General features: G+C 41.5%; 1 protein-coding gene across 2 annotated transcripts; it reads right to left on the bottom strand.

The window, feature by feature from the left end:
• Positions 1 to 27,970, bottom strand: SNAP25 (synaptosome associated protein 25). 2 transcript variants are annotated; one of them, XM_082048922.1, is made up of 7 exons: positions 27,856 to 27,970; positions 27,158 to 27,199; positions 18,863 to 18,911; positions 11,023 to 11,140; positions 6,800 to 6,925; positions 4,551 to 4,695; positions 1 to 323 (listed from the first exon to the last, which is right to left on the bottom strand). In XM_082048922.1, exons 1-7 carry the CDS (start codon positions 27,925 to 27,927, stop codon positions 255 to 257), a joined length of 621 nt encoding a protein of 206 aa, XP_081905048.1. In that variant the 5' UTR covers positions 27,928 to 27,970; the 3' UTR covers positions 1 to 254. The 2 variants fall into 2 exon arrangements, with proteins under 2 accessions (XP_081905048.1, XP_081905047.1); XM_082048921.1 differs by lacking the exon at positions 11,023 to 11,140 and adding an exon at positions 10,768 to 10,885.

Raw genomic sequence — 27,970 nt, 5'->3', positions numbered from 1 at the left:
AGGAAAAGTCCCAAAAAACATCATAGTGAGCTATAGCCATCAAATCAGCACTATGTACAACCTTTGGAAAGAAAGATATCTAGAAAAAAATAATTACAAGTATCATTTTTGGAAAGCTGACAAACTACACAGGACAACATTTACAATGGGGCTGATATGTGCATGTGTGCAAACCTAGTAGGTAAATACCATGATAAAAGCATGAAGGTGCTGCCCTTTGGGACAGCATTAAAAGGAAATGCACTTCACTGCATTTACCCACTGCCCAGCATCTTTGTTGCACGCTGGTTGGCTTCATCAATCCTGGTTTTGTTGGAATCAGCCTAGAAGAACACAAAGGAAAGAAACAGATGAAGACAATGAGAACATCTACAGCATTTTATGGGCACTTCTCTAGTTTTGGCCAGGTCGGGGAAAAAAAAATAAGCTTGAAAACACTAGAACGTTGCTTTTTACAGTGGTATTAGGGACCTAAAATGAAATTACGGATTTGCTGGTTTTGTGACACTTAGGTAGCCTTTGAGCAGAGCTTTTATGTCTGTATTAGCTTCTCTGAACTTTTGTAAATGCTGTGCCAGGTCTGTAGCTGGTGCTACTGACAGTGTAAGCAGTATTGATGGTAATGGATGACAGGATGAGAAATGATGATGTACACATGGATTTCACTGGTGAAAAGCTTCAATGCTCTCTATGATTCAGTGGACCTGGACTCTGTTCTAATTTACATCACCAGCCATGCAATCAAAACCAGAATTTTGGTCAGTGTAGAGAATCACTGGAGCTGGTCTGATGTAGGGAATGCTGGCAGAGATAAATTTCTTTGAAAATACATCATTCTGAATCTCTTTGCTCTACATGTGAAAGGAATGGAATGGGTGGGAGTGAGGCTGTTATTCCTTTCTCTCAACAACGTTCACCGGTGTAGTTGCAAGACAGAATAAACTCTCTCATTGGGCAGCAGTATAAACAGGAGTTAAGAAAAGACAGGGATCCTACTGTTATTTGAAGCAATCAAACTAGAATTTAGTCCAGTGTAGGCTGGACCACTAACTTCACTTTCTTCCATGGGGTAGCACTTGCTCATAAAATACAATTTAAAAATAAATAAATAAAATGGCACCACTTGGGAGGCTTAGGAGTTGTCTTCGAGTGGGAAGACACTTTGACCGTGGCTTTCTGTAGCTCTGCAGGAGTTAGTTTTGGAGACTAAAGACATTGTTTTAGCTGACAAATGTTGGTAAAGCTCCATTCCAGCCCACGTTGCTATGCCAACTTATGCTAACAGGGGACTAGATAGAAAATGTTTTGAATTTTTGAAATCAGACCTGTGGGAAAGGTGTCAATAGTGTTACTTCTTTAAAAGCATAGATTTAAGTAGCAACTTCTTTCTGTGGTGTGATGGCTGTGTTTTGTTAGCTTTGATGATTGTTCCCACATCTCTAGGGTGTATCCAAATTGTGCAGATTTATTTTAGATCTCCAATTTGCAAAGACAGAACGGTGAAGCAACTTTCCCACACACGCTTAAAAATCCTTTAAAAATGGCTACACTGATGTGCAATAAATCATTCTTAAATATATTGGGCTTTTCTCCATAATTGTTTTGGCAAATGCTATGTCAATGTATATTTTTAGTACAGTACCATGTGCCAGATCCTCAACAAGCGTAAATCAGCATAACTACTCATTATAAGCCACACTCCTTTATTTTAGCCAGGAGTTGGACCTTGTCTATCACAGTTCAGTTTTGCATACTTTTGCTAAAAGACTACCAAAAAAATAAATTAATGGGTTTGGAAGCAGCTACATTTGTAATGAAATACATTAATATTAATTGAATATTGATGAAATGTAATATTGCTAAATAGGAATATTAAGGTCTAACTCTGGATGATGTTGCATCCAAGTCAGTGGGAGTCTTTGTGCAGACCTCACCTAGGTCAAGACTGAATGCTTTCAGCCCTTCCTGCTTTCCTCCCAGTTACTAATTATGGCTCATTTTAGAGCGAGAGTCTTCTGGTGATGATGTCTGGGCTGTCTGACCCACTCGTCACATCATTATTTTAGGTTTTGTCCCTTTCTCTCTGATCTGAGGGGAAGGATAAAGCCTTTTATTCATTGCTATCCTGGTCACTGTGGATAGACCAGATGACATCTCTGCATTATGAGATTGCTCTGGTTTGGATGCGTGCATCCAGTTTAACACAAATGCTGTAGGAGCATTTGGGTTACCTTTGTGATGCACCCCAGCTTTTGGAAAGCATGCCGGCCAAGGGTCTTTCTAATGATCATAATTGATGAAAAGCGCAGTGCTCCTGGCTGGTCAGGAAAAGAAAACAACTCCAGCAATGCTGTATGCCCACCGCCAGCTAGGGACAGTGGTCTGTTGACATATTTAATTGCAAAATGGATGTGTATGCATTTGTGGTTTCAGTATTATTCAGCTAACCATTGTTTTTGTCTTTTATAGAGGGTTTTCCTAATATATTGTGTTTCTTTTTCTAGTATCTCGTTACTGTGTGTCCTTACTCTGAGGAATCTGGCAGATTTTCCCTAAGACTGTAGACTGTCTTGGTTTTGTGCTGCTTTCACGACAACTCCTCTGTGTATGCTAGAAGTCCATCTTTCAGAAACATGTCACTGTTCTTTAGCCAAGGGCTCTGCCTGGGAGGCTGGATTTAATGAATCACATTACCCTGCAATGTCAGTTCTTTCTGTTGCTGCATGAAATGCCTAATTCCATAAGAAGTCTGTGTGGATGTGGATGGCCAGTCCCTCAGTTCGCCAGCTGCTCCCAGCATGCACCGCCTACAGATTTGGACCATGTGCTTCGTGTGCACAAAGAGCCTGGTGAATGTTTTAAAAATCCAGATGTTTGCAAGCCTGAACTGAAGGGAGAGCAGTGCCTTGTGAGGCTCACTGGAGTTTGTGACAGTGTCCTGCAGGCACGGATAGGATGCAGCTGACTCCCATCCACAGGGCATGTCTCCTGCCACTATGTTATGTCATGAGCAGGGTAGCTGGTAAAATGTAATAGTGCATGTCCTCATACTTGCTCAGAGAAACTAAAATATGTCCTAGACTTCTTATTTAAATGTTTTATGATATAGGCTGTAGAATCTTCCAGTCCTTTCTTGCAATGTAGATAGATGTGCAGTTTTGTAGTATTTTTCATATAAGTAGCAGTGGTAAATCCTTCTCCCTCTGCTCCTATTTTTTCCAGAAATATGAAATGCTCCAGAATGGCGTCACAGTAATACTGTGCATTTTCCAGTACAGTCAAACTAACAGATGCAGCGTTATAAACCCAAACTTTTGACTGACACAAAGCCATGTGCTCTACTGTGTTATGTGACTGTCTTTCTGTCAGGGAGTAAAGCCCACCTTTAAGACAATGTATACTTCACCTACTTCTCTCTGGAATCAAACTCCAATAGGGAAATCTACTGATAAATCCCTCAGTGCAGTAATTTTTTTTCACCGGTCCCTGATGTAGTTAATTAACATGAAAAATAAGCGTGGGCATCCTGCTCGTGTGAGAAGACTTGCACGTGTAAGAAGGCTCAGGAGTACAAGCTCTACCACTTAAGGTCAGAATTAACTCTAAGCAGCACGTTTAAGTCCTTGGGTTAGATCCTCGGGTTGTGTAAATCTCAGCGGAAGTCAAACGTTGTATTGATTTTTACACCAGATGCAGATCTAGCCTCTTATCTCGCGTCAGCCTGGCTGTGCCTGGAGCTCTGCCAGTGCCAATGCAGATGGCTTGTGGATCTTGGGATCTGAGGGTGGCTGTGAGCTCCCAGCTGGATTTGGAGGGTGCTGCTGTCTGCTTCAGAAATCTGCAATGCAGGTCTGGCCCTGGAATGGTGCTCTCTGCCTTTTTAGATGGTGATTTTGCAATTGTAATGTTGAGCTTTTGTATTTCACTGGGGCTGTGTGTGGCCCATTTTTATGTCTCTCTCTAGATATAGATAAATATATATACATACACCAAGAGAGCCAGTAGATCTGTCCTAATGTGTTTATAAGCAGGCAGCATGACATGACTGGCTGCACTGTTACCATATGGCAAAGTCTTGCTTAATAAATCCCCATCCTCTTTTGGGGACTGGCCCTCCAAACAGGTCATCCAATTCTGAATTGCTCTAGGAGTTTCCAAGGGAAGGAAAGTCGAGGAAGGTTTAAAACTTGCCAGGAAGTGCCAGGACATTCAGATCCAAGCCCCATGGCTCTCAGAGTGCTGTTCCTTTCCCAAAGCTGTCGCAGAAGGTGCCTTGATCTGTGCTAAGGGGTCCCCTTGCCCACTGTTTTCTGATGAACCCAACAGCACGGGTTCAGCCCAACCTGCACTGGAGGTTACTGATGCTCCACAGCAGTGATCTCTGCTTTGGCCCAACGATTTGGAAGGAGAAGCAAAAGGATCTCTAGCAGCTATTTCTGTCTCTTGTCCTTCTCCAAGCTAAACAGAAACTGCAGCATGCACAGCCTGTGCTTGCAGAAGGGCAAACACAGCCCCTTTTGTGGGGTTCTCTTAGATATTTCAGCTCTTACCTTCTCCATGATCCTGTCAATCTGGCGATTCTGTGTGTCGATCTCATTGCCCATGTCCAGGGCCATGTGACGCAAGTTGCCAATGATGCCGCTGACCTGCTCGAGGTTCTCATCCATTTCATTTTCCCGGGCATCGTTTGTTACCCTGTGAGCAAAAGTCCAATTATTTAAAGCAGAGAGGATCCCCCTGAAACTCTGATTCATCCGAAACCTCCTCTTCACTTGTCACCTGAGGAGAATGCTGCTGTGCTCAGTTTTGAAGAAAAAGGATTAATAAGTAGCTAGCCTGAAAAACATTACATGCTTATTTTTTGGATGTTAGGATTAATTGTCTGGGTTCATCACTGCTCCATTTATACTGTTTGTGCCAGCTGCTTCTAGAAGTGTTGCTGTCTGAGCTTGTCTGCGCCACATGCTGCACCTCTCTGCTGGTGATGGTCCTCAAAGAGTGAAAGGTGCTTTGTTTGGACCTCTGTGTGATTAGAGTGCATGGCAGGTGCTGGAGAGTGGTGGAATTTAAATTATACCAGCTCCCTTCCGTGAACTACAGGTTGCTAATGGATACTGTCCAGTCCTCCCATACTGAAATATTAGGAAGGAGCTGCTTTAGCTGTGAAAATCCTGACCTAACATCCTATTTAATTAAATGTATTTTTGGTAAATGACAGAAGCAGCTTCTCTCAGATTTACCGACTTTAGTAAAGATCCTTTGTGTCTCATTCTTAGCACTGTCTTTTTAATTTTTTTTTTGTTTTGTTTTTAGAAGAAAAACCTTGTGCTTGAGCCAAGGCCCAGTTCTACGCTCCAGTGACTGGAGAGGCATGTGGTGACTGACACCGGGAAAAGCAAAGTCTGTTGGTTCCACTCAGAAAACTGCTACTTTGAGCCTCTCGTACAATTTGTGTTCCTGTAGGTGCCAAAAGGGTGCCGCAGGCTATTTGCAGGATAATAATGGCGCAGCATAACTTCCTTCACTGCTATTCTGTTATCGTGCCCCAGCATTTGCTTTGGTGGGGCTGCTGTCCAGAAATTTAAAAAAGAAAATAAAAATAGTGAATGGCAGACCCAGCAAACTTAAATGGCAACTCCATCCCGTGCTCCAAATTGCATGACAGCATTGTTTCTATCGCACTGATTTCCCTTTATCACAGCAGCCAAAAAAATAAGTGGATAATAGTTTTTGGAAAGATAATTACTTATTAATCTGGTGTCCTTAATCTTCAGAGATCAAAGCTTTGCCTACTGGTATGCCTTTATCCATTCAGCTGATAGCATTGTCATCTAAATACATGCTTCATAAGTACTGTTAATCAGTAGGTACTTATTGCTGGATCCCTACGTATTGCGGAAAGTTTGCAGTTTGGTTGCCATTAGTATAGCTGTGTGTTTCAAACCGGCTTTTATTTGACTGCACAGGGGTTGCCACTAAGGCATCAATGTTTCTCCATACTCGTGGCTTTACAGCAGCTGAGGGATGGGTCAGCGTTCCCCGTTCAGCAATGTTTTCTGGATAGTCACTCGCAGGGAAGCGGTGTACCTCTGTTAAAAATGTGCTTCAGGTTCTGTGTTTGGCTTGGTGCTTTGGCAGGAAGCCTGAGGCTTTTTTCTTTTTAAAAAGAAATGGATGCTGGATTCTTCGGTACATCCTCTGGCAAGGATGGGTAATGGGCACTGCGTATCTTGAGATATAATAATGATAAACTCGTGTTTATCTGACACTTAATTTCTGAGGCATTTGACAACTGTCATTAACAAGACCCATAATAAGCCCCCCAGGAAAAGCATGTTGTTCACACCAGGAGATGGAGTGCAGAGGACAGTGCCAACTGGCCGTGACAGTCTGCGACCTCACATTGCTGCTGTCAAGTAAATACACAGATATTATTTATATTTTATTATTGCCTAAATCTGGGTAGTCTCAAGGAGGAAGGCTTAGGGCCACGTTTTCAAGCACGTTCTGGTTCTCAGGGCTAAGAGTGCAAATTCCAGGATTTCTGGCAACATAACCATCCTTTGCACTAGCTCACGGAGGCACCCACAGGGCCATGGGAAAGCCTTTGGTACCTGTCTTAATCGCTGTCAACCTAAATCCAAGCACCCAAAACTCGGTGGAAAACACTGGCTCCATTTCATTACCTAGCACTGTTGAAGGAGTTAATGAGCATCAAGAACTCATGACCATATGGGAGAAATCTAAATATATCAGTGAGGAGGAGAACAGAGAGAAAACAGTGGATAAAAAGGCTCACCTGCGGATAAAGCCACCACTGATGGCCATCTGCTCCCGTTCATCTACAACACGTGCAGGCTGGCTGGCTACAACACCATCCTGATTATTGCCCCAGGCTTTTTTGTAAGCATCACTTGATTTAAGCCTAGGCAAAAAAGATGATGAGTAACAAAGCATCAAGTGGACAAGGACAAAAGCAAAACTCTTCTCCAAGCTAAAAGCTGAATCAAGCAAAATGAGTTTTCAGATAGAGGGTCATTCATTGTATACCGATATATCATAAGCCTGAATAAAAGGTGGGGTTTGGTGTGGGTTGTTGGATTTTTTTTTCTGTTATTTTTAAAATTTTTTTTGTTGGTTGTTTTTTACTGCCACAATGACTGTGATGGTCAGAGGTTTTGTTTCCAATAGGGTGAATTGCAATTGTCAAGTCTACAACACTGCACACAGATTTTTTGGATGTTGACTTAGTTTCCAGAAAGAAGGCAAAAATAAAAGGAAAAAGGAAAAAAAAAAAAAGAAGAGAAGAAATACAGATCAGTAGAAAACATTGTTTCATTTCAGTGACACATACATTTTGACATCAAACACAGAGAACATACTGGCAGACAGACATGAAAACAGAACTGCCGAGTATAGTGTGTACATCACATCACAGCAACACACCCTCATAGAGAAAAACAGATTTAGCTAGATTTTAACATTGTACCATGCAGGAGATTTGGATTCTATTGGTATTTTTTTAACACATATGTGGCATAATAGGCATTTAAAGCCACTAACCTTTCCCAAGGTGATTTGGGGATGATTTTATAGTAAAATTCATAGGGTTTGTTAGATTTTTCAAATAATATATCGGTACTTGAAAATAGTGATCATACATCGACAGTTGATGTACAAACCTTTGTCCACAGAGACAAAAAGTAAAATAGGCAGAAGTGAAATGAGTGCAGGAGAAAAGATACGAGCAATCTAGCATCAGAAAGGGAAATTTTTCTACATTTTTTGTTTCATGCACCAGCTACAGGCATGAATAAGAAGTGAAGCATTCTCACTAAGCACAGTTGCCCCAATAGTTCATCATACTCTTAATGCATCAGCAGTAACAGCCTTCACAATAAGCAAGACACAGGCAAAAATGGATCATCACTTCCTTCAGGAGCTTTAAACCACAGGACTTTACAATAGCCTAGCAACTCATTATATTTGTTGTTTATGACAGTTACATGAGCTTTCTGAGAGCCATTTTTGACTGAGCTGCTGTGGATAGAAAATTAAAATCCGGGCATACCTTCAGTGGCAGATTAGCATGTGCAGCATATTTAGGGTTCCTGTCATTAGGGTTGTCAGATGAGATTGAGCAATTTAATGGGAGAGTGTGTTTGGGGTCTGTAGGTCTAAGTTCTCGATTTTATTCTGGAAATGGAGCGGTTTCCAACAAAGCTGTTTGGAACTGCAGATCTCCATAGTTTCCCTGTTCTTTGGTCAGCTCCAATCAGTCATATAAACAGCCCCGTGGCTTGGCTTTGGGGGGAGGAACTGAACGTGCTTCTGAGGGGTTTGGGAAACAACACAATAAATCCATCTCTGGTGTTATGTTCTCTCCATGCCCTCTGAAGCAGCTCAGATTCTATTGAGCCTGAAGATTAGTTGCATACTCCACTACAGAATTAAAATGCAGATGAAAGAGGATCTTTCCTAGTGCTCTGTTTTGTTGCTTACTTCCTATTGAAGTTTATGAAGATTTGAAAAGATGACGGTCAGCTTGTTTGTTCTTAGTTTTCTGAACTATACGTCAGCTTTGGCGTTTTTAGAAATGAGTGGAAGTAGTTCTCTTGCTGCACATACATTTACAGGGTTTTGCCTGTTCCTTAGACCTGTACAGCTTTGAAAGTGTGAGAATCTCTGTGTTTGAGGTGAGTTATTTTATATACCTAGAACCTGATCTCTGTTTTCTTGTGGACTTCCCATTAAAGTCAACAGGTGGAGTCTGGGTCTGCTCATGCTCCATAGCAGTTGTCCTTTTGAATGCAGTCTGGTCAAAGTTTCATGCCATGGGCATTTTAGGTCTCCTGAGAATGTAGGATTAAGCCTTACATTTTGGGAAGGCTTGTGGAGTTGTATTTACACTGTATATCAGAGTATAGTTCTGTGGGAAATAGTTAATCTATTTTAAATATATGGCATTCATCTATCACCAGCCAGAAGAGCATTAGGGGATCATGGTGATACTGGTGCCAAGAACTGTATGGATTTCTCTCTCTCCTACACTCCACTTCTCAGAATATCACTTTATTCATAGCAGGTGAGTCCTGGCATAGTGATTCAAATAACAGTCTTTAAAAATGTCGTTCATCCATACTCTGAACAATTTGACTGGTTAGCAATGCTAATTTATGAAACCTGGCTGCAGACTGCAAAGGTCAGAATACTGCCTCAAAGCAGGGAAGAGACACCTTTAAAAATGAGCATCCCCCACATGGAATATAAGCAGTATCTTTCTGTTCTTGCATCTATTGATTTCAAAATACTTCAATCAGAGTGGAGCGGTAAATGTTTTAAGGCCACATATTGGGTGTTAACCCCATCCATGCCACAGGCTGGGCTGTCAGTTCTGAGCAGCCTTTCCTACAGTGCAGAATACTAAAGCTGCTCCAAAAAATTGAAGATTCCTGCAAAACACATGGGAATTTTTTTGTACTTCAAGGGTGAACTTTTCATATGGATGCTACGCCAGGTTTGTCTAGGAGGAGCAAGCCAGGATACTGCTCCTCTTAGAGCTGCAACAGCTTTTATGGTCTGGGAGATGTAAAGATTTTGCTGCACACTCCTGTACCTGCGGCTCTTCTGTGCTGGTTCCTCCGTATTAATGACTTGATTCACAGGAGGAAAATTTATTTATTTATTTTAAAAGCTGAAGCAGTATCTGCATTGTGTCCCAAGGGAATTAACTTCAAAATAAATGGTGACTGATAAGGCAGAAACCAAGTCCTACAGTTTTGTTTTCTGGCAAAATACCCACTGAACTCCATGACTTCTCTCTTTCCTTTGGTCTTGATAATCATGGCAGGATAAGACCCTGGCTGCGAACAAAGTATCTGTGCCACACAAACAGGGAGTATAATACTACAGAACCACTGCACTCTGCTTTGCTTCCTACATGATCTCTGGCCAACCATGTACAAATGTTTTCGCTGTAACCTGGTTGCATGTCTGCTCACTGCATGCTGCATTTGCCATTCCTCAAGGACTTCTGGTTGGTCCACTTTGTCCCTTATTTCCTACACCCGCATAACCGCACGTCACATTTTCATTTGGCATTAAAAACAAGCTTGGCATTACTTGGAGGACGGTTTCGTTCAAGTGTGATGGCATGCAAGCAAGTTCGATGCATTTCAACATTTCTGCTTAGTGTACGTGCTACCCAAACAGGAGAAATTTGTCGTGTTCAGGTTTTCTCAAATTTGTTGCCTACGGCAGGATGAAAACCATTTCAAGTTGGGTTCCAATTGTGAAACGTCATGTCTCTTTCAAGATCTCACTATTGCTATTTGAACGATGAAAAAAGGTATGGTTTTCATCCATAATTTTGAGTAATGTTTATTATGACCTCTTCTGCGTTTTTTTCAGCTGTTTTGTTTATTAAACTTGTTCGTGAAAATACTTTTCAAATTTTAGGCTCTCCAGGAATAAGGTAGCCCCAGTGCTTTTGCTCACTGGAACTCAGTACACTTTGTGTAAAATGTTGAAACTTTTACCATTAAAAGGTGTAAACAGTGAAGCTTTCACTGCAGTATGCCTGATTTTAATGCATCTACAGTATTTCCCAGTCAGTTGTCTATGCTATGAGATGAATGCATTTGAACCAGAGTCGTTCTTTCTGCATGCCACATGCTCATCCTGCCCATGTGCCTAGCAAGGATGAGCTTCACAAGGCCTTTGGGATCAGCCTTAAGTGCTCAAAGAGATGAGGCAGGCAGCACCTACTTGTTACATGGACAGACACAAAGACCACAGAATTTTCCTAGGTCCGTCAAATTCTTTTCTGCTTCTTTCATGTCCTTATTGATTTGGTCCATTCCCTCTTCGATGCGTTCCAGTTGTTCTGATTAAACACAAGTATTTTATCCCCACAGAATGAAGCAGATGGAAAAGGACAAAGAAAAAAAAGACAAAAACTTCAGACATTCACTGTGACAAAAAACTGGACACCACATAGCAGAGCCGGTACCCAGTACCTACTTGTTACAAGGACATATGAAAAGGCCACAGCATTTCCCTAAATCTTTTAAATTTTTCTCGGCCTCCTTCATGTCTTGGTTGATATGGTTCATGCCTTCTTCAACACGATCGAGTTGTTCTGGTCAGGACAAAGGGATGACAGTGTGGAATGAATTGTATTTTTGTTTGTTTGCTTTTGTCTTCAACAGAACATGAAAAATGACCGTGTAGAACTGAATTAATAATGACATTACAATGCATTAATCTGAGCTGATGCATTGTTGAAAGGTTGTATGCCGCACTGGACGCCGAAGATGGTTTTTACTAATATGGGAAGAGTGAAAGAAAGGAGGAAGATGTTTGAAATATATTAATTTAAACAAGATGTAATGATGTATAAATAGAAAGGAAGGGTTATAAAGTTTAAGATCTGGAAACATAATACAGTACATTCACTTACTAAGACACCAATGACATCCAAGAGAAAGAAAGATAAAACGTTATTATTTTGCATTTATCTATGTTAATACAAGACAAAAGGTGTCCTTCCATGGAAAATACTTCAGTTACTTACACTTACAAATCCCTTGGAATGAGGTGATTTTGGGCAGTATAACTGCTTTGATTAGTGGGTGACTGAGTGGGAAAGCTGGTAGTACCAGAGATGGAGCGAGCTGTGAAGAGCCATGTTCAAGTACTCCTCTTTCCAGAGGCTGAGGAAATCGAGACCTGCCACGTTGATTGTCACTAGAGATTCATTTCTAATCTGTGTAAGGCCTCAGGGCTGGTTTTCTTTCTGGTGTGGGTGCTGCAAATCAGGAGTAACCCGCGTGAACACAGAGGAGTTACAACCAGCACAGGAGCCTGGTGCTCACCGAAAGAGGACCATTTGCTATGGCATTTGTTATCTCTGTCCCCAAGGGATCTTAGGACAACAGCATTGGTGACAACTCTTGTTTTCAGTGGGGTCACTTCTGCATTGCTCCAGGGTAAGTTATGAAGAACCAAGCCCAGTAACCAGCCATATAGAGACACTGTCTCTCCACTGGCATCAAACAGAACTTGGCTTATTGCCACCTAAGGCTGACAAGGATTTAAGGTTTTCTTAGTGACTTGGTAGCTCATAATTTAGTGTGTTAATTTCTTCACTATGAAAGCTGGGAAAAATGGCCTAGGGGAACAGAGTGTTACAATGTCAAACACAAGTACATCCCTATTCCCCATGTTGAATACTAACACAGAAGTAAACCTGAGAGGAAAGGAACTAAGAGAGCACTGGTTATAGGAGAAATTTAATGTCATCCCTGATGTTAACTGAGCCCTATGTTGAAGAAAAATAAAAAGGGAGGCATTTTAGGAAAAAAAAAAAGCACGTACATGTTGACGTCAGTACAAGCCTCCACTGCTTTGGGAATATGAATAGGCCTCATGTCTTACTTATGTTTCTAATAACATTTCAAAGCTCTTTGGGAGGTTTGGATACCAAATTCCCATTAAATTTTATTTTATTAATTTTAATGGAAAACAGGTATCTCACCCCTACAGGGCCTTGAAAATCCTGGCCAAAATTATTCAAGCTGAAACAATTCAAATATTGAACTTGTGCTCTTAGTCTAATTCCTGCACAAGGCTGGACTTTGGGAAGGAGAGGTGACACATTGGTATTGCCTGCTGCATCTGCGCTTCAGCCACCAGGTCTCATTCTCTCCAGCTGGATGTACCTGTCTCCTGATACCACAGGCATATTGATCCCAAATCCAAGGATACATTTAGAGGATCAGCGTTACCTGGCAGTGCCTTCTAAAAGGGGCACATATAATGTGAGCAAAGGATTGGGAAACTAATAAGGAAACCTGAGAGAGACACTGCACAAGTTCTGCCAGATAAACTGCTGAGCCAAGAACCCAAAATATAAGGTTGGATTGTTTTAATGCACATTGTAATTTTACATTTTGGTTGGGAGGCTTTAGCAGAAGCTTTGGTTCATGTTTGTAGCCACAGATTGTCTATCTCATCAGAAATGTGAGTATGAAGTAGAAGGTGACACTGCTCTAAGTGTTCCTGCTTCTCACTAACTCAGAGTCCTGCCTGCTCCTGCATAGTTGGGCAACACCAGCTCTTGCTCTATTCTGCCTGAACAAATTAGTGCTAAACGAAGAGTATATTTGACATAACCCAAAGACTTTCATTTAAATTATAGCTCTCTTCAGGAACCTGACTTAATTTATCCTGCTTCAGGATTTGTGTGTGATGCCTATGCTTTTTCTGACTACACAAGGGATCCACAACTAATTTATCTTCCATTAAAGGAAACCTCATCAATGTAAAAAGCCCATGTCATATTTGTAGCCCGGAAGTCTAGACAGCTGACTGCTGGTCCTAAAACCATTTGCTGGTTGTTAATGTCATGGGCTGGATTGATAACTGGTTTAAATTGGCATAGTTACGCTGGTTTCGTGGAGCAGCACCACTTTATACCTGTCAAAGATCTGGTCCCACAGGCAAGGAAGTAGATTCCAACGACAATTATTGAAGCATAACTATTATCAAGGAATTAACATAATGAGGTCACTCTGGATTTGTTTTGATATAACTGATATTAAAATCTGGCCCAGAATGAATCATTGCTGCTAAGAAACCAGACGGCTAGCAAAAGGTTAATTTAATAATTTCATAGATCTTCCATATTCCAACTTTGCATATTGAATTAAAGGATTTATGGCAGACAGTCTGCTAGCATATACTGCCATGAATCTACAAAAGTTCACACCCACCACTGATCATGTCCCCTACCTCCCATTTAGAGAAGCACTCCAAGGTCAGAGTTTAAGCATCTCTTGATAGTTTGTTGCAGTATTCTTTGAATATACTACATCTATAGATATATGTTTAAATATCATATCACTATATGTGATATATAAGAGAATTGGCGTTGTCTGGAAGCAGAATACACATCAGAAGCATGTTTCATTGAGATTTCCTTCATTTTTTTTTTTCCAGGAAGCTCTGCTAATTATTAGCCCTCTTTGTATATTGATACCATTTTACATCTGATAATGTCACTCCAATTCAAACACAGTGGTCATAGATCTTCTTCAGAATCTTACAGCAAACTAATGGCATATCTTAGGATAGAGGCTAGTGTATTTTTACCTGTATCATTATACTTATTAATTCCTTCTGTATTAAAGCCATAGGCAACTCAGGGACCATAAACCAGTCCTGTGAGTTTTATGATAGCATTGTGGCCCTTTGCCAGTGGGTCTTTGCCAGGATTTTCCACAACAGCCCGGCAAATCCCCGAGAGGGAAGCTGTAGCAAGATCATCGCTCAGCTGCTCCTGTGGTCTCTTGAGCAAACGTTGCTGCAAAATCATCTTAACACAGCATTGAATGGAGGACCAGGACAGGGCAAGTGTGCGGTTGCTCCACCTTTGCATCCCATCTGCAATTTATAATAAATGTTCCTTGACTAGTGTCTGGGATCTGAGGCCTGGGCTTGAATGTCAGTTAATTGCATTTGGACAAGAGAACTCGCTCTTTTGCCTGGAGTATTGTGCAGTGAAGTAATTTCCACCAAGGACAATTTTAATTTAGGAAAAAAAAAAGGACATCTAAGAACACATTGTAATAATAATTGCATACAAGAGGGCTAAATTTGAAAGAGAGTCAGCAGATTATTTCCAATGATAGCCAAAGATCCCATTTTCCATAAAGCAGAATCATATTGGATTGAAGTACATTTCTAGGACAGGCTTTTCAGAAATCCTGAGTGTTGACCGAGCTCTGCTCTGAAAGGCATTACTGAGCACAGGTGTGAATGGAAGGAAGTTGGAAGGGAGAGCTTGTAAGCCCACATGTAGTTGTGCTAAAAATAACAGTTACACAATGCACAACTTGCTTTTGCAGGGGCTTCATTTGTCTCTTGTTCTACACTACATTTCCAACATAATTAATGTCATTTTCCCTGTAGAATCTCAAAGTGTTGATAGTTACCTTTTTTATTTTCCACTAATTAACAAAGCATTTCTGACTGTGATCAGCTCAGCTCATAGGTGTTGTTGGAGTTCCTCTAGCAACTCTGCTTTTGGCATCTCACTGCCCATTGCTTTTCATGGTAGCTGTTGAATAAGAGATAAGCTGGGGAAGGACCCTGCACAAGGGGCTATAGTTTTGCTCTCTGATGCAAAGGAATTGAAATTATCTTTGTATTTACTACAGTTATTTCTCCAGTGCTATAGAAACAGATCAGCCACAACTCAAACAAAACTGTAAAACTTGCAGCTCCTGCAAAAACTGTAGAGGTCAGCTGGCATGGGCACCACCAGGTGGTGTCAACCTTTTTGCTTTTACAGTTGCCCAGTTATTCCAAAGTTTTATCTCCATAGTTCAGCTCGGAGTATTGATCTGCTGGGTAGATGAAGCTGCTCCCCATCTTCATTGGCATTGCTGCTTCACATTTGCTGTTGGTGTGGTGCAGGGAGAACATTTCAGTTGCATTGACATTTTCTTTGTGGCTTATCAAAGTTGTGGATGTGGTTCTGTCTTGCCTTGGATGAAAAATGGCTGTGCTGCTAGTGTTGTTAGTGGAAAAGGTTTTCCCTTCCACCTCATTTTGAATACAAGAACAAAATTATTTCATAATAAACTGCATGAGGACGTCATCATACCCAAAAACAAAGGTCCTTGGAAGTCCAAATCTCTCTGCCTCCTGATACGCCCAGGTGATGGGAGCTCCCTTCAAAGGAACAGAGCTACCACTCTGGGACCCCTGCTATGTCCGCAATTCAGGTTTATCTCTGTATCCCCACTTTGCAGTATCAGTTTCAATTCTACAGTCTTTTAACTAATATGCATCCAAATGTTAACATTTTTCTGAACTAGCATGTTTCACTAGTGCTCGATAATCCTATGCAGCATCGCATTTTTAGTGTAAAATGGGAATATTTTATTTTAAAGCATTATCTACGTATCTATATTTAAATAAATAAGGTTGTTTGACTCCAGGCCAGGTTTTAAAAGATGTAAGTATTATGGATGCACATAATGTCCAGGAAAGACTTTCTCACCGATGGAAAAAAAATCTCAGCAAGGAGAATTTAACCTCTTAGCTCCTTCTTGTGGGTTCCGCAGGGAAAGAACTCTGGTGAACTGGTTTGGGTGACATTACCTGGGTCAGAAAATGATAACCCTTGGTACTGCAGAGGGACCAGTTCAAAAGCCACCTCAGATTCCCAGTGACTTCAAAGGGCACTGAAGGGAGGTCTCTAGTTTTTGTGACAGTCCCATCCTCTGTGAAACAGGAGTAATAAAAGCTCTTGTGAAGCTCCACATCTCTGCAGGGTCATAACAGGCTCTGTGTTCTGCTGCGCGCCCAACTGTGCTGAGCGTTTGGGCAACAGGACCTAGTCAGCCCGGCTTTAACATATAAATACCCACTATTGTAAAATTACACTGACTTCTTTCCTTTTATGTTCCCAAAGGCATCTGCCTATTGATGTCAGAAAATGAGTTCTGTTTTGCATTATTTAGATTGAGATCGGCTCAAAGAAGTTTTCCTTGTGAAGGCCTGTATAGCTTCAAGGCAAGCAATTTTGTAAGGAAACCTAGAAACAGAGCTTCAAGCAACTGCAGAGATTAGATATTCTGCTTGCCACCCACTGGAAAGATCAATGTCATGGGTTTTGTCTGTTTAACACCTAATAATCTTAAGTGACTTGTGCAGTCAGCTGAAAAGAGATCACATGGCAGTGTTAGCAAATTATTTCCTTAATCTTATAATCTGCTGAGACATCCATGAGTTGCACACATTGCACTAATTACAGAGGGTTCAAAGTCATCATTAGCGTATTTTGCCCAATAGTATAGTAAGTTCTTTGTCGCTAAAATTAAAAAAAAATATATATCAGGAATTATTACAGCTGCATATCACTAAAATGGAAAAAAATTAAACATTTAGCATAGTACAGTGGTTACAATATTCCCACAATTTGTATTAGCGTTGTTAATAGCATTGTTTAGGCTGTTTTCGTTGAGAAACCCCTACTGTATAGTCACAAGCTTAATTTACTGAACCACTTAAAGTATGACCATAACCAATTTAAAGAGGCTTTTAAATCGGCTCATTCTTTCATGAAAGTATCAACTAACCACATCTCTGGCCATACATTTCAGGTTTTACTGTCAGTGGGAGTTTAATACTGAGTTCCCTGAAGTCCAAAGAGATCAGCAGGACCAGTCTCAGCTCCTTGGCTCACACGGACAATCCTTCCTTGCTCGGCTAGAGAGTCGGTCAGACAACCCATGTGCACAAGGGTTTAGCAATAATAGAACTCCAAAATAACAACAACAATAGCAACAAAAAATCAGGGTTAAAACCCAAATGAAACCTCCAAGCAATCTGTGGAAAAATAACAGTTAAATGACAGAAACATACTGTCCCAAGACAAGGGAAGTTACAGGAACCACTGAAGTTTCTGCTGATCTGTCTGTGAATCACACACCTGGGTATTTATAGATTTTGTCTGCCAACATTCATAATTTATTTTAACTGTATAATTCACTTCTGAAACAAAACACATTATTTAGACAGGTGCCATATCTGTTTCAACATAAGTGATTTCTGGTTTTCTGTATTCAGTGCTGGTTCTTCCACTGCAGTTATTCAGAAAAAAAAAAAAAAATCAAAGGCAACAAAATATTCTCTGTAATTTTTTTCTTGTCAAGACAAATTGATGTGACAAAATTTGGTTAGGTTGAATTATTTTCCCTAAAGGAGGAGATGGGAGGGGAGAATTAATAAGATGTATATATAAAGGCAAATAGAAGAAAATACTTTCTGTTTAGGTTCTGTTATTACTTTTTTGTCCATTTTAGTGCCAGAGGGGCAGGGACGTTACAGATGAAAAGGGTCCATCAGGCTCTGCAGTGCATTTCCCAACAATGTTGTACCCTTGCCTGTAATCGTTGTCTGGGCTCGATGAGCAGTATAACATTACCTCTGTAGAAAACAATTCCCAGTGCAGTTTCATATCATGTCACATAGTAAATAATAACAAGGGCTTTTTTTGGGGGGGCGGGTTTGATTTAGAGTAGCAGAAATTTATAGTCTGTTGGTTTAACTTCTCTTTGGAGACACCATTTTGCTGGTGCTGTGGGTCTGCAGCAAATGAAGAATTATTAGTTGCAAAGGGGAGGGGGAAGAAGCTACCTGCTTCTCTGTAATATTATGAAGGGCAAAAATGTAATTTCCTGGAATGTGTTGAATATATTTAGCTCTGTCTTTGTCACTGTCATCCACAGAATCTTTGTCACTGTCATCTAAGCTTGAAAGCTCCTATATGGTCAATTGTAATAAGTTGTTTGTGTCATAGCTTTTAATGATAAATTCCTCTTATCCTCACTGACATTTCTGTACAACAAGCAGCTGAATTTTACACAAGCTAAGCCTTTTTTACCTACTCTTTCATTGCATTTAAGGTATGCTTTTCACTTGTAGTTAAACAAGTGAGAAAATTACATAGCACCTGTGTAAATAATATTGGATTTTACACTTATGGAGGCAAATCTTCCTGTTGTGTAGCTGGTTCTTGACCCAAAGCTTGCTGAAAAAATGATGATTTGGAAGAGTTCAGCCTGCAGCTCTCTTTAACATTAATGGGAAACATATCAAAAGAAATACAGACTATTATGCAGTTACTGTATGTTTCTCTGACAGACAACAAAGCCGAAGGCAAAGAGATTCCTGGATTCTCATGCACAACCACACATGTGTTTTATAGTCCTCATTTTCAGGATTGCACACAGTTAGTACAGTACGTTGAGAAGGGTTATACTTCCTTACTGAAACAATCTGAACTTACCTCCTTGCTCATCCAACATAACCAAAGTCCTGATACCAGCATCTTTACTCTACATCCCAATAGTGGTAGCAAGGTAAGGAGAGAGAAGGGGAGAAGAAAGAGAGAGAGACAAAGAGAGATCAGTGAGGGAACACTCAGCCCTAGGTACGGGACATAGGAAGGCAAAAGAAAAACAGTGAAAGGAATGACACAGTCCAAAGACCATATGTACCTGGACACTGGGTACTCTCAATTGTATCACCAATCCTTCAGGTTACTGAGCTACTGCAGAAAACACAAAGTCCTGGACTTTGAGATTAAAACAATCCCTTTACACAAGGGTAGTTTCCAAAAAGAGAGGGTTCATCTCCCAGTTCTCTGAAGCAGGAGAAGGGAAGTAGGGGGTGTTGACATTGCAGGTTACATTCATCCCACAGGAGAAATTCCCAAGGAAAATAGATATGATATAAATGTGTTTGTTAAGGAGGCATAGTGGTTTGTATGTAGCCCTTGCCACACAGAAGTCAGAAAGCTTACCTACTTAGGAAATCCATTTTAAAGCAGGCTAATATTTAATAGGATTAAGCTACATTTTTTGGCTTGGAGATCTAATAGATATGGATTTGAGCCAAGTTTTAGTTCAGCCAAGAGACACCTTCAGCATCAATGGACTTCAGATCGAACTTGATGGCAGGGTTTTTAAAACTTCTACATGCTGATCCTACTCCTGCTCTTATGGAGGTTGATGGGAGTCTTATCATCACCTTTGCTGGACACAGAGCTAGAGCAAAAGCAGAACAATTCTGAGCTCCCACCTGCCTAAATCAGCAGCAGGGCACTTTCACAAAGCATTTTTGCATGCATTATCATCACACTGGGATGTGACCAGGTGTCTCGGGTTTCTAGGTGCTGTGATACTAAGCTATATCACAGATCAGATTAGCTCCTTTTTAATTACGAAGGGAAAACTAGCTCCATTCTGCTTGGAGCAGTGATAACGTCTGTGAATAATTAATGGCCTGAATGATCTCCTGACTGTTGCATTTCAATAACAGATGAAGTAAAGTCCTCTGAGACTCATCAGCTTGCCAGGATGTGTGCAGTAGTAATATAGCTGCTTCCATGAACATAAAGCCATCCATACCCTTGTGAAGCACATGAAGTTGGTGGTGTTGATTTTGCAGAGGATGGGAGAGATGCCCGCCATTGTACAGGAAGGTGAGGAACAGAAACCTGGAGTCCTGACCTTCCTTTTTGCTTCTTCAGGCCACCCCACCCTCTCTTTGAGGCATGTTATGGACTTCATATTCTCCTTCCTCCCAGCTGCCCTGCTCACTGCCATCATGCATCTCTTTTTCTGGGATCAGTGAAGTGTCTGTGGCCGTCAGCTGCACTGCCCACATCAGCTCAGCTCCAAGCCCGACTGCCACACTCGAGGGCTGTCTGGCTCCTGCAGCTGGTGCTTCTCTACTCTGCTTCAAGAGGATCCTGCTTACTTCAAGAGGGATGCAACATGCCTCTCATTGTGCTCTCATCTGCCCCTCTCTACACTCCCATTCTTGTCTTTAATGTCTGCGTCACTGTAGAAACTGGGAAAAACATCACATGTGTGCAGCCTGGTTCATTCCCCTCCTTTTTTTACTTTTTCTTCTTCTTTTTTTTTTTTTTTTAAATCCTTCCATGAGTTGCCAGGTGGAGGAACCTGGACTCCCCACAGTCTTCTGTGCCCCACTGCCCCTGGGTCAGCTACCTACCAGCTACCCGCTGCTGCTCTCTCGCCCTTCAAGCTCATATTGTGTTTACTTAAGTCCCAGCCATCTTTTATTTTTGCAGCCTTTAGAAACTTAGGGTCCAAGGGTCATCTTCAATTTGCCTGTTTAGCATAAGGAAACACCGTTAATGATCTTAAGTTTTCTGTAGGGCAGGTGCCAGATTTGCTAAGCATTGGATATGCAATAGCATTTTGTTGCACTCTTTCTACACTCCTGGCACCCAAGGATGTCTTACCCCAAAATATTTACATGTATTTTCAAAAACATGCCTCATGCAAACACAAGGAGGCTCCTTAGGTCCTGAGTCATCTTGTGTCTGGGTAAATATGGTGTATTCTGACACGGAGCCCTTCTAAATATTGGACTCAGAAAACCCGCAATTGGTGGTATGATAGTTATTGGCTTTCACTGAGTCAGACACAGTCAGACTGAGAAATGTTTGCTGCTCCTTAACCCTCTGACCTTATTTTCTTGGATTTTTTTAACATCTGAGCAAACTGCCTTCATGCAGATGTCCAGTGACCTGAATAAGACCTATTCTGAGAGAAGAATTCAGCAATTAGTCCTTATGGTTTGTATTTCATATTAAATCCTTGCACAGAGCAAAAGAGGTGCAATTTTCTTTTACTTACCTGACCATCAGTGCCATTTAATTTTATCAGGCAATACTCTTAAGAGCAGCCTGCCACAGCATTGCTACTAATGTGAAAATATTAAAGGGTGTGCACTGAATGTATTTCTCTGCATCTGAGGCCTAATCCAAAGCATACCGAGGCTAATAAAAAGATGCTCACTGACAAAGACGAGGTGATTCAGACATCAAGTGACAATCTCCTTCTGTTCCAAGTTTCTATTAAGCATTAATTTTCAGCCTTTTCACAAAAATTAACTGTGTAAAGCCAATTCTTTTAAAAAAAACACATTTGGGCATTTAAAACTGACTCAGGCTTTCCTCAAAGTTCATTATTTCCATTGTGACTGATCTTTTAGCTCAAAACCAAACATGTCTGTAAGACAGAACTATTCTAAAAATGCCCTAATTGGAGCAGGAGAGAAACGCTCAGTAACTGACCTTGAGTGACAACACACTGAGGCATCTCTGGAAACCACAAAACCTTTTCATTTGCAGGAATATAGAGGAAGAAATGTGCCACACAAGTGTGTTTGGGGCCCAAACACAAACAACGTTGGCCTTTTCTGCATGAGAACAATCACAGAACCTCCCCTTGGTGTTGGTGAGGGCAGGTGCCAGCAAACACACTTGAACTTGCTTAAAGAATGGGTAACAGGAAGTGACGAAAGTTGTGTTTGCAAAGTGCCAGTCAAAAAGAATATGTTTTAGAACAACTGATCATCAACCTTGATAGCACACTCGCAGGAGAACCATGGTCATGGCAGGGGCCTGGTGACCATCCTTTGATTTGTGTTCCTGAGGGCTCAGGAAGCGTTCTGACCCAAATCCAGTGCTCACCAACCTCAATCATATCCTACATGGAAGGTCATGAATGGGTAGAACTAGTGAGGTCCATCTTATTATGAACATTTGTAATAATGGGATGCTTTCCCCAGTATTAGAGCCTTTCTTTCTTCCTGTGCTATGGAGGAATTTCTTAAGACCCTCCAGCCCTTGCGCAGGCAATCCTTTGTTTAGCTTGTTACAAAATAAGGATTCTCAAAAAATGGGATGCTTAGGGTAGTTCAGGCCAGAGGGAAGAAAAACAGATCTTTCATACGACCCTATAGACTTCATGGAGCACGTGCCACTTTAATCCAGCTCTTAAATTGGAAACAGCCTTCTCTTGCTGGAGTTACTTTTGGCTCTTCTTGTCTTCCTGTTGAACTTCAGAGGAGAATTTGGACTGCTGGATTTTGCCATGGTGCATCAAACATCTCACACTCTTGTCCTTTAGAAGAAAACAGCACAGCATGAATTGCTTTTGTTGAAGCATTGAATGGACAGCTCTGGAGTTCCTCTGTTTATCCATAAAGAAAGAATACTGGAGATGATAAAACATACCACTTTTCTCACGCAGCCCTTGAGCATACTCAGCCCTGACTCTAAGAATGAGCAGGTCAACTGGTGTGTCCTCCCAGACTGTGATTTCCAAGGAGACTGCTGTGGGTTGCCAACTGTTTCTCTGCAAAGATCTGCCCAATTTTGCACGCAAAGTGACCCCTTAGAGCAGGAGGCCATCACTTTCAACTTAAAAATTAATTACTTTGGGTGAAACAGCACCACAGTTTACGAAAGTTGATGTCCTTCAGCCTTTCAGTTGCATTAAGCTCTAATGTTTAGATAAAAGCAAACCAACAAGTAGCACTGGTTTGGGTTCAACGCGCTTTCTATGAAGCTCGTTCTCCACTGGACCACCAGCTAAGCTACTTGTCAGTAAGCCAGAATATGTGATTTTAAAACTCTGGGCTTAGTTCAGCTTTTAGATACCTAATTCTACCAGTGTTTCCGTGAAGCCAGTTTAACAGCATGACTGGGAAACCTTTTGGAGGATTTAATACACACTATTTTCGATCTTCTGTAACAGCTTTTTAAACTTTTTTTTATGAGACTCTCGGAACAATTCAGCAACAAAACATTCACTGAAATTTGCCCAGCACTTCAGAGGAGAAATGCATTGCTGTGTCATTTCTTATTATTATTGTTGTTACGTCACTTAATTTCCCAAGATGGGAATAACACTAGGAAGGGAATTGGGATGATTTCTCAAAGGGTCCATCAGTCCCTCAGCAACACAGTGTGTTGCATCCTATCCACGCCTGCTACAAAAGGCAGGTACTCCAACTTCGGTTTAGCCTGAGGGGTGATTTTCATAACAGTGTAAGTGAATGACTTATCAGGCAATCCAACTCACTTTCTCTGCATTTCAGGACATACCCTGAAAAATGGATATACACTCTCAGTTATGTGAGGAACACACAAATTTCCACTTCAATGAATAATTTTGTTTTAATCAATATGGATTATAGAGTTTGTTTTGAATAAATTAATGCAGACAATTATGTAGCAGGAGAGGCTGACATTGCTAGCACTTCCCAGAGACACTAAAGAGAAGTGTCAACACCCTAAAGACAAAAATGTGGTCCAAGAAACATTTTTTAGTCATCCATAGTGACGCGTTTCCTCAGCTCCTGCTCCAAGTTCTGTCACCCCGTTAACGCCGGAATGTCTATCCGTGCATGATTAAAGAGCCACGTTACTTCTCAGCCTATTAATTCACCCTGTGGTTCAGATCCTCAGCTGATCCGAATCTGTGAACCCCCACGCGAATCCTGTGCGCCCTGTTTTCATCTAATGTGATGATCCTGACTCCAGTGCTCCCCTGCTGGTTTACATAGATGAAGGGGTCTAATCCTGCGTAGGAAAAACCAAGGCGAGAATTATGAATCTCCTTCCCCTGTGCCAGATATATGTTTCTGTAGAATTATGCAGATTAAAACACTTTTCTTAGTAGAACCATTCCAATAGCTGATGATGTCAAGGGAATTTTTCAAATTTGCTTTGACAAGCTTCAGACCAAACTCTAAATTAATAGAATATTTCTTATTTTATTCCTCAGACTAAGGAATGTTTGACTATGATAATAATGTAATGGGAAACTTGTTTCCCAATCATGAATGAAGTTAGTAAAGTGGCATACTGTGTGTTCAGTGTCCGGTGTAGAGCAACATCATGAGGTTATCAAACATTTATAGCTTACCATTTCAGCTTTGAAATGTTAATAAACTTGACTCCAACCCCCTCCCCCCAGCATTTGAGAGGAGAAGATAGTCCTGTTTGGATATAAATGTACAAACCAGACCTTTTGTCTGTACACGTTGTTAAGTGCTTTCTTGCTGGGCTTTTTGCAGTGCTGATCTTGTTGGTATTTTTTTCCCTTGCTGCATCATAGCTAGAAACCATCTTGTTTTTTCCCCACCCTACGATGACTGATTTTCTTTAAAGGCCATGGTGCTGCCACTGGAAGATGGTAGTACACTCACTGCTTTTCCCTTGCATGCCTTATTCTACACCTCATAAAGCTGGCTCAGAGGTAAAAAAACTTGAAGAAGAAAATAAGATGGTCAGCCGACAACTGTGTATTTAGTCTCACTTCTTCTGCCTCACTTTGTTTTTATTTTATGTTTTGGTCCCAACATTGCACAGCACCATCGCAAAATACAAGTATAGTTTTCCTCATGAACGTTCCCTGGGAAAAGCACCAGGGCTCAGTCTCCAAACTCAGCCTAGTCTTCTTGGGCAAGGAGGGCATGGTCCTTTGGGGACACTGGTTTTGTCCCCCAGGCTATGACCTACATATTAAGGATGCATTGTACTGCTATAGGGCCTCCCTGGGTGGACAACACTCTTCTGTCCCAGAGTAGAACCAGGTCAGTCTGCTTATTCTGTATCTTCCTAGTATCTAACAGAGCAAAGCCAACCATGACAGGAATCCATATATATATATATATATACACACACACATATATATATATGTATAAATGACACTTGAACATGGAGGCATCCTTTTCCTGGGTAAGGAATAACAGATTTGCTGTGTCAAAAGAATGGAGTAAAAGGCATTCATTCACTAAGTAAGAATATCCTCCATCTCTACCCACCAGACAGGTTCTGCTAAGCAAGGGAGTATAATTGGATTTTTTGGTCTATTAAATCAGAGCAGCACAAGTTGAATTTCAAAGACACTCACAGTTTGTCTTTTCAGTATAAAATCTCTCACTCCCTAAATGCTGCATTCTTTTAAAAGTACCTAGGAAATGGAGAAATCAGCCACCTGTTTAGACTGCAGAAGAATTTTAAAGGTTTTTTGTAGTCAGATTAGTGAAAATAATATTCAGCTCATTGTAGAAGAATTCCCTTGACTGCTCCGTGTGGGTTTTAGAAACTTCTCTATTTGGACAGGAAGATATTGTAGCATCTGAATAAAAGGCAGGTCCAGAGAGATGCTGAGCTCTTCCAAGAAGCACTAGAGTAGTACGTAAATTCATTGGCAAATTCAGCAGTCCCAGTTCTCCTCCCACTTTGCCATTTGCCACAATTTAATACTGAAATCCCAGTGGCATTCACAATATGCTGGTTCAATATGTTAGGAAGACTCGAGCAGTGCATAGGTCACACAAATACGGCTCAGGAGAGACAGGGCTGATATTCACTGATGGTTTGGCCCTGAGCAAATCACTTCCCTTTCCTGCTCCTCTTTTTCTTCCCACTCATCATCTGCCTTGTTTATTTAGATCACAGGCATTTTGGGGCAGCAGGCTCTCTTGCTTTGCATTTGTGGAGGTACCCATATGACACTCTCTTCCATGTCATTGAACTGATTTCAGCAGGAGCTGCATCCAGCGTAGAGTTGACATGAAGTGATGGTTAGACATGACATGTCCAGGGAATTGAACAGCAAAAAGGGACAGATTGCTCATGAGACAGGAGCACGTTTCAGCTGCACGAGGCCCAGATCTGAAGTGTTTGTGGACGAGACACGATACTGACTACACTCAATGACCCATCTGTCTGTCTATCTGTACACGGAAATTTAATTTTGTCTCCACTGGACTCCATTGATCTCCACAGTCGTGATTGATTTCAAGGCCATGAAGCCTACGGCTGGGCTTGTACTTGCTCCTGAATGTGGGACCTGATGTAATTTTCTTCCCGTTGTCTCTGTTGGAGACTCCTCTGGTTGTCAGGAGTACTGGGACTGTCAGTGCTGATGACCCTGATTAAAAATGTCACCAGCTCCAGAGCCAAGGCTCGCTCGGTGTCTGAAAATAATACGTCCTGTCAGGCGGGAGCAAAGTTTTCTACCACCTGATGGAGGAACACTCTGAACTGAACTGAGTTCGGGAATTTTTGACTTTGTTATGAAAAGGGTGAAATTAAGCCTGACTTAATTGTTTTTTCCCTTTGGGGAGTGACTCCTCCAGGCAAGACTGAGCCTGGGTTCCCTTCGTCAGCACCGTGGAAAACCAGAGAACTTCCTTCTCCAGAGCTGTTGATCTAGGACATCTCATGAGCCTGGAAATCCTAATAAATGTTTGAGAGATACATAAAGAAGTGGCTGTGGCTACTGGTGCTCTGTAAATAGCTGCAAGTGTTCATGGGGAGGGGAAGTGTTTTAAGACAACGGGGTAAACAGACCAAGGGCCTTTCTCACCGTTGCCACTTGCAGTTTTATGGCAAGAACATCAGAGCTGTGCTGTCATGATGCTCCAGGAGCTCTGCAGCAAACTCAGCCACACATCCCTGACTCCAGGTCACCTTCAGAGCCTGTTCTCTTGGTTTGTCTCAAGTAGCCAGTCTCGATGGACACTCAGGTGTAGGCAAAATAGTGCCAGAGCAGCTGGTCTGTATTGTGACACTTGGCAAAGGGGACACAGTGTCTTGAATGACCCTTGTAAGGGGGGACAGAGTGGCATGTGAAGCCATGGCCATGCCCTAGCAATGTGAGTTAAAAAAAAAAATCAATTCCAGTGTCAGACTCTTCATCACTTTTGCTGACAACAGAAGTGCTAATAAAATGCAGGTTCTTACCTCTTCAACAAGCTGCAGCATTCGACGGGTGCTCTCAAGGGACTGAAAAAAAAGAGAGGAAAAAAACACTTAGATTTGGCAAGATACAGTTTCCAACGCTAATGCACAGGCTCATGCTGACAGTACGCTTTTCCTACGCTCTTTGCCTTCTCTGGAAATCAGGCCACCAGCAGGGTACTGGTGATCTCTTCATCTTCAGCTCTCTGTCAGGGTTTGCTAATGCAGCAGTTCCCACCGCATCTCGAAGGCGCTGCCGTCTCTGAGGCTTGTGCTCCCCTCGCTCGCACATTGCGGCAGTAGCGCTTGGAACAGCTGGTGTTCCACTTTAAAAATAAAGTCTGTGGTTTTCAGCTAAGATGTTTCAAGACCTTGTTGGTGACTTTTAACATTTCGTAGGTTTGGCAAACTGAAGGGGTCCTCAGAAAATACTAAATTGCTGCTTTTTGCTCTGAGGCCGGTCGAATTGATGCGGACTCTACTGCCTACACCAAACTCACGATCAATAAATGGCTTAATCTACACTAAAGATGACATTATATTTTGCCCTGGCTCATTTCTTTTCCATCTCTGCTTTCAGTGTAAAGCTGACAGAAAACAGAATCAGCCTTAGACATCCTCTGCCGGATCAGCTCCTATTTCTGGATGTGTCTCTCATGCCAACCCCAACCCCAAGTTTCCAGTTTAGCGCTCGGTCTCACTTCATCAGCAAGCTGGTCGGCACGCCGTTGCATTTCTTCCAACTCATTGCGCATATCAGCGTCTTCCGCCATTTTAGCTGTGGGGGTGTTTGTGGAAGCTGCAGATCAAGGATTT

Source organism: Streptopelia decaocto, assembly GCF_964273445.1.
Source record: "Streptopelia decaocto genome assembly, chromosome: 3".
Lineage (NCBI taxonomy): Eukaryota > Metazoa > Chordata > Aves > Columbiformes > Columbidae > Streptopelia > Streptopelia decaocto.
This window is presented reverse-complemented; position numbering and strand designations above follow the sequence as displayed.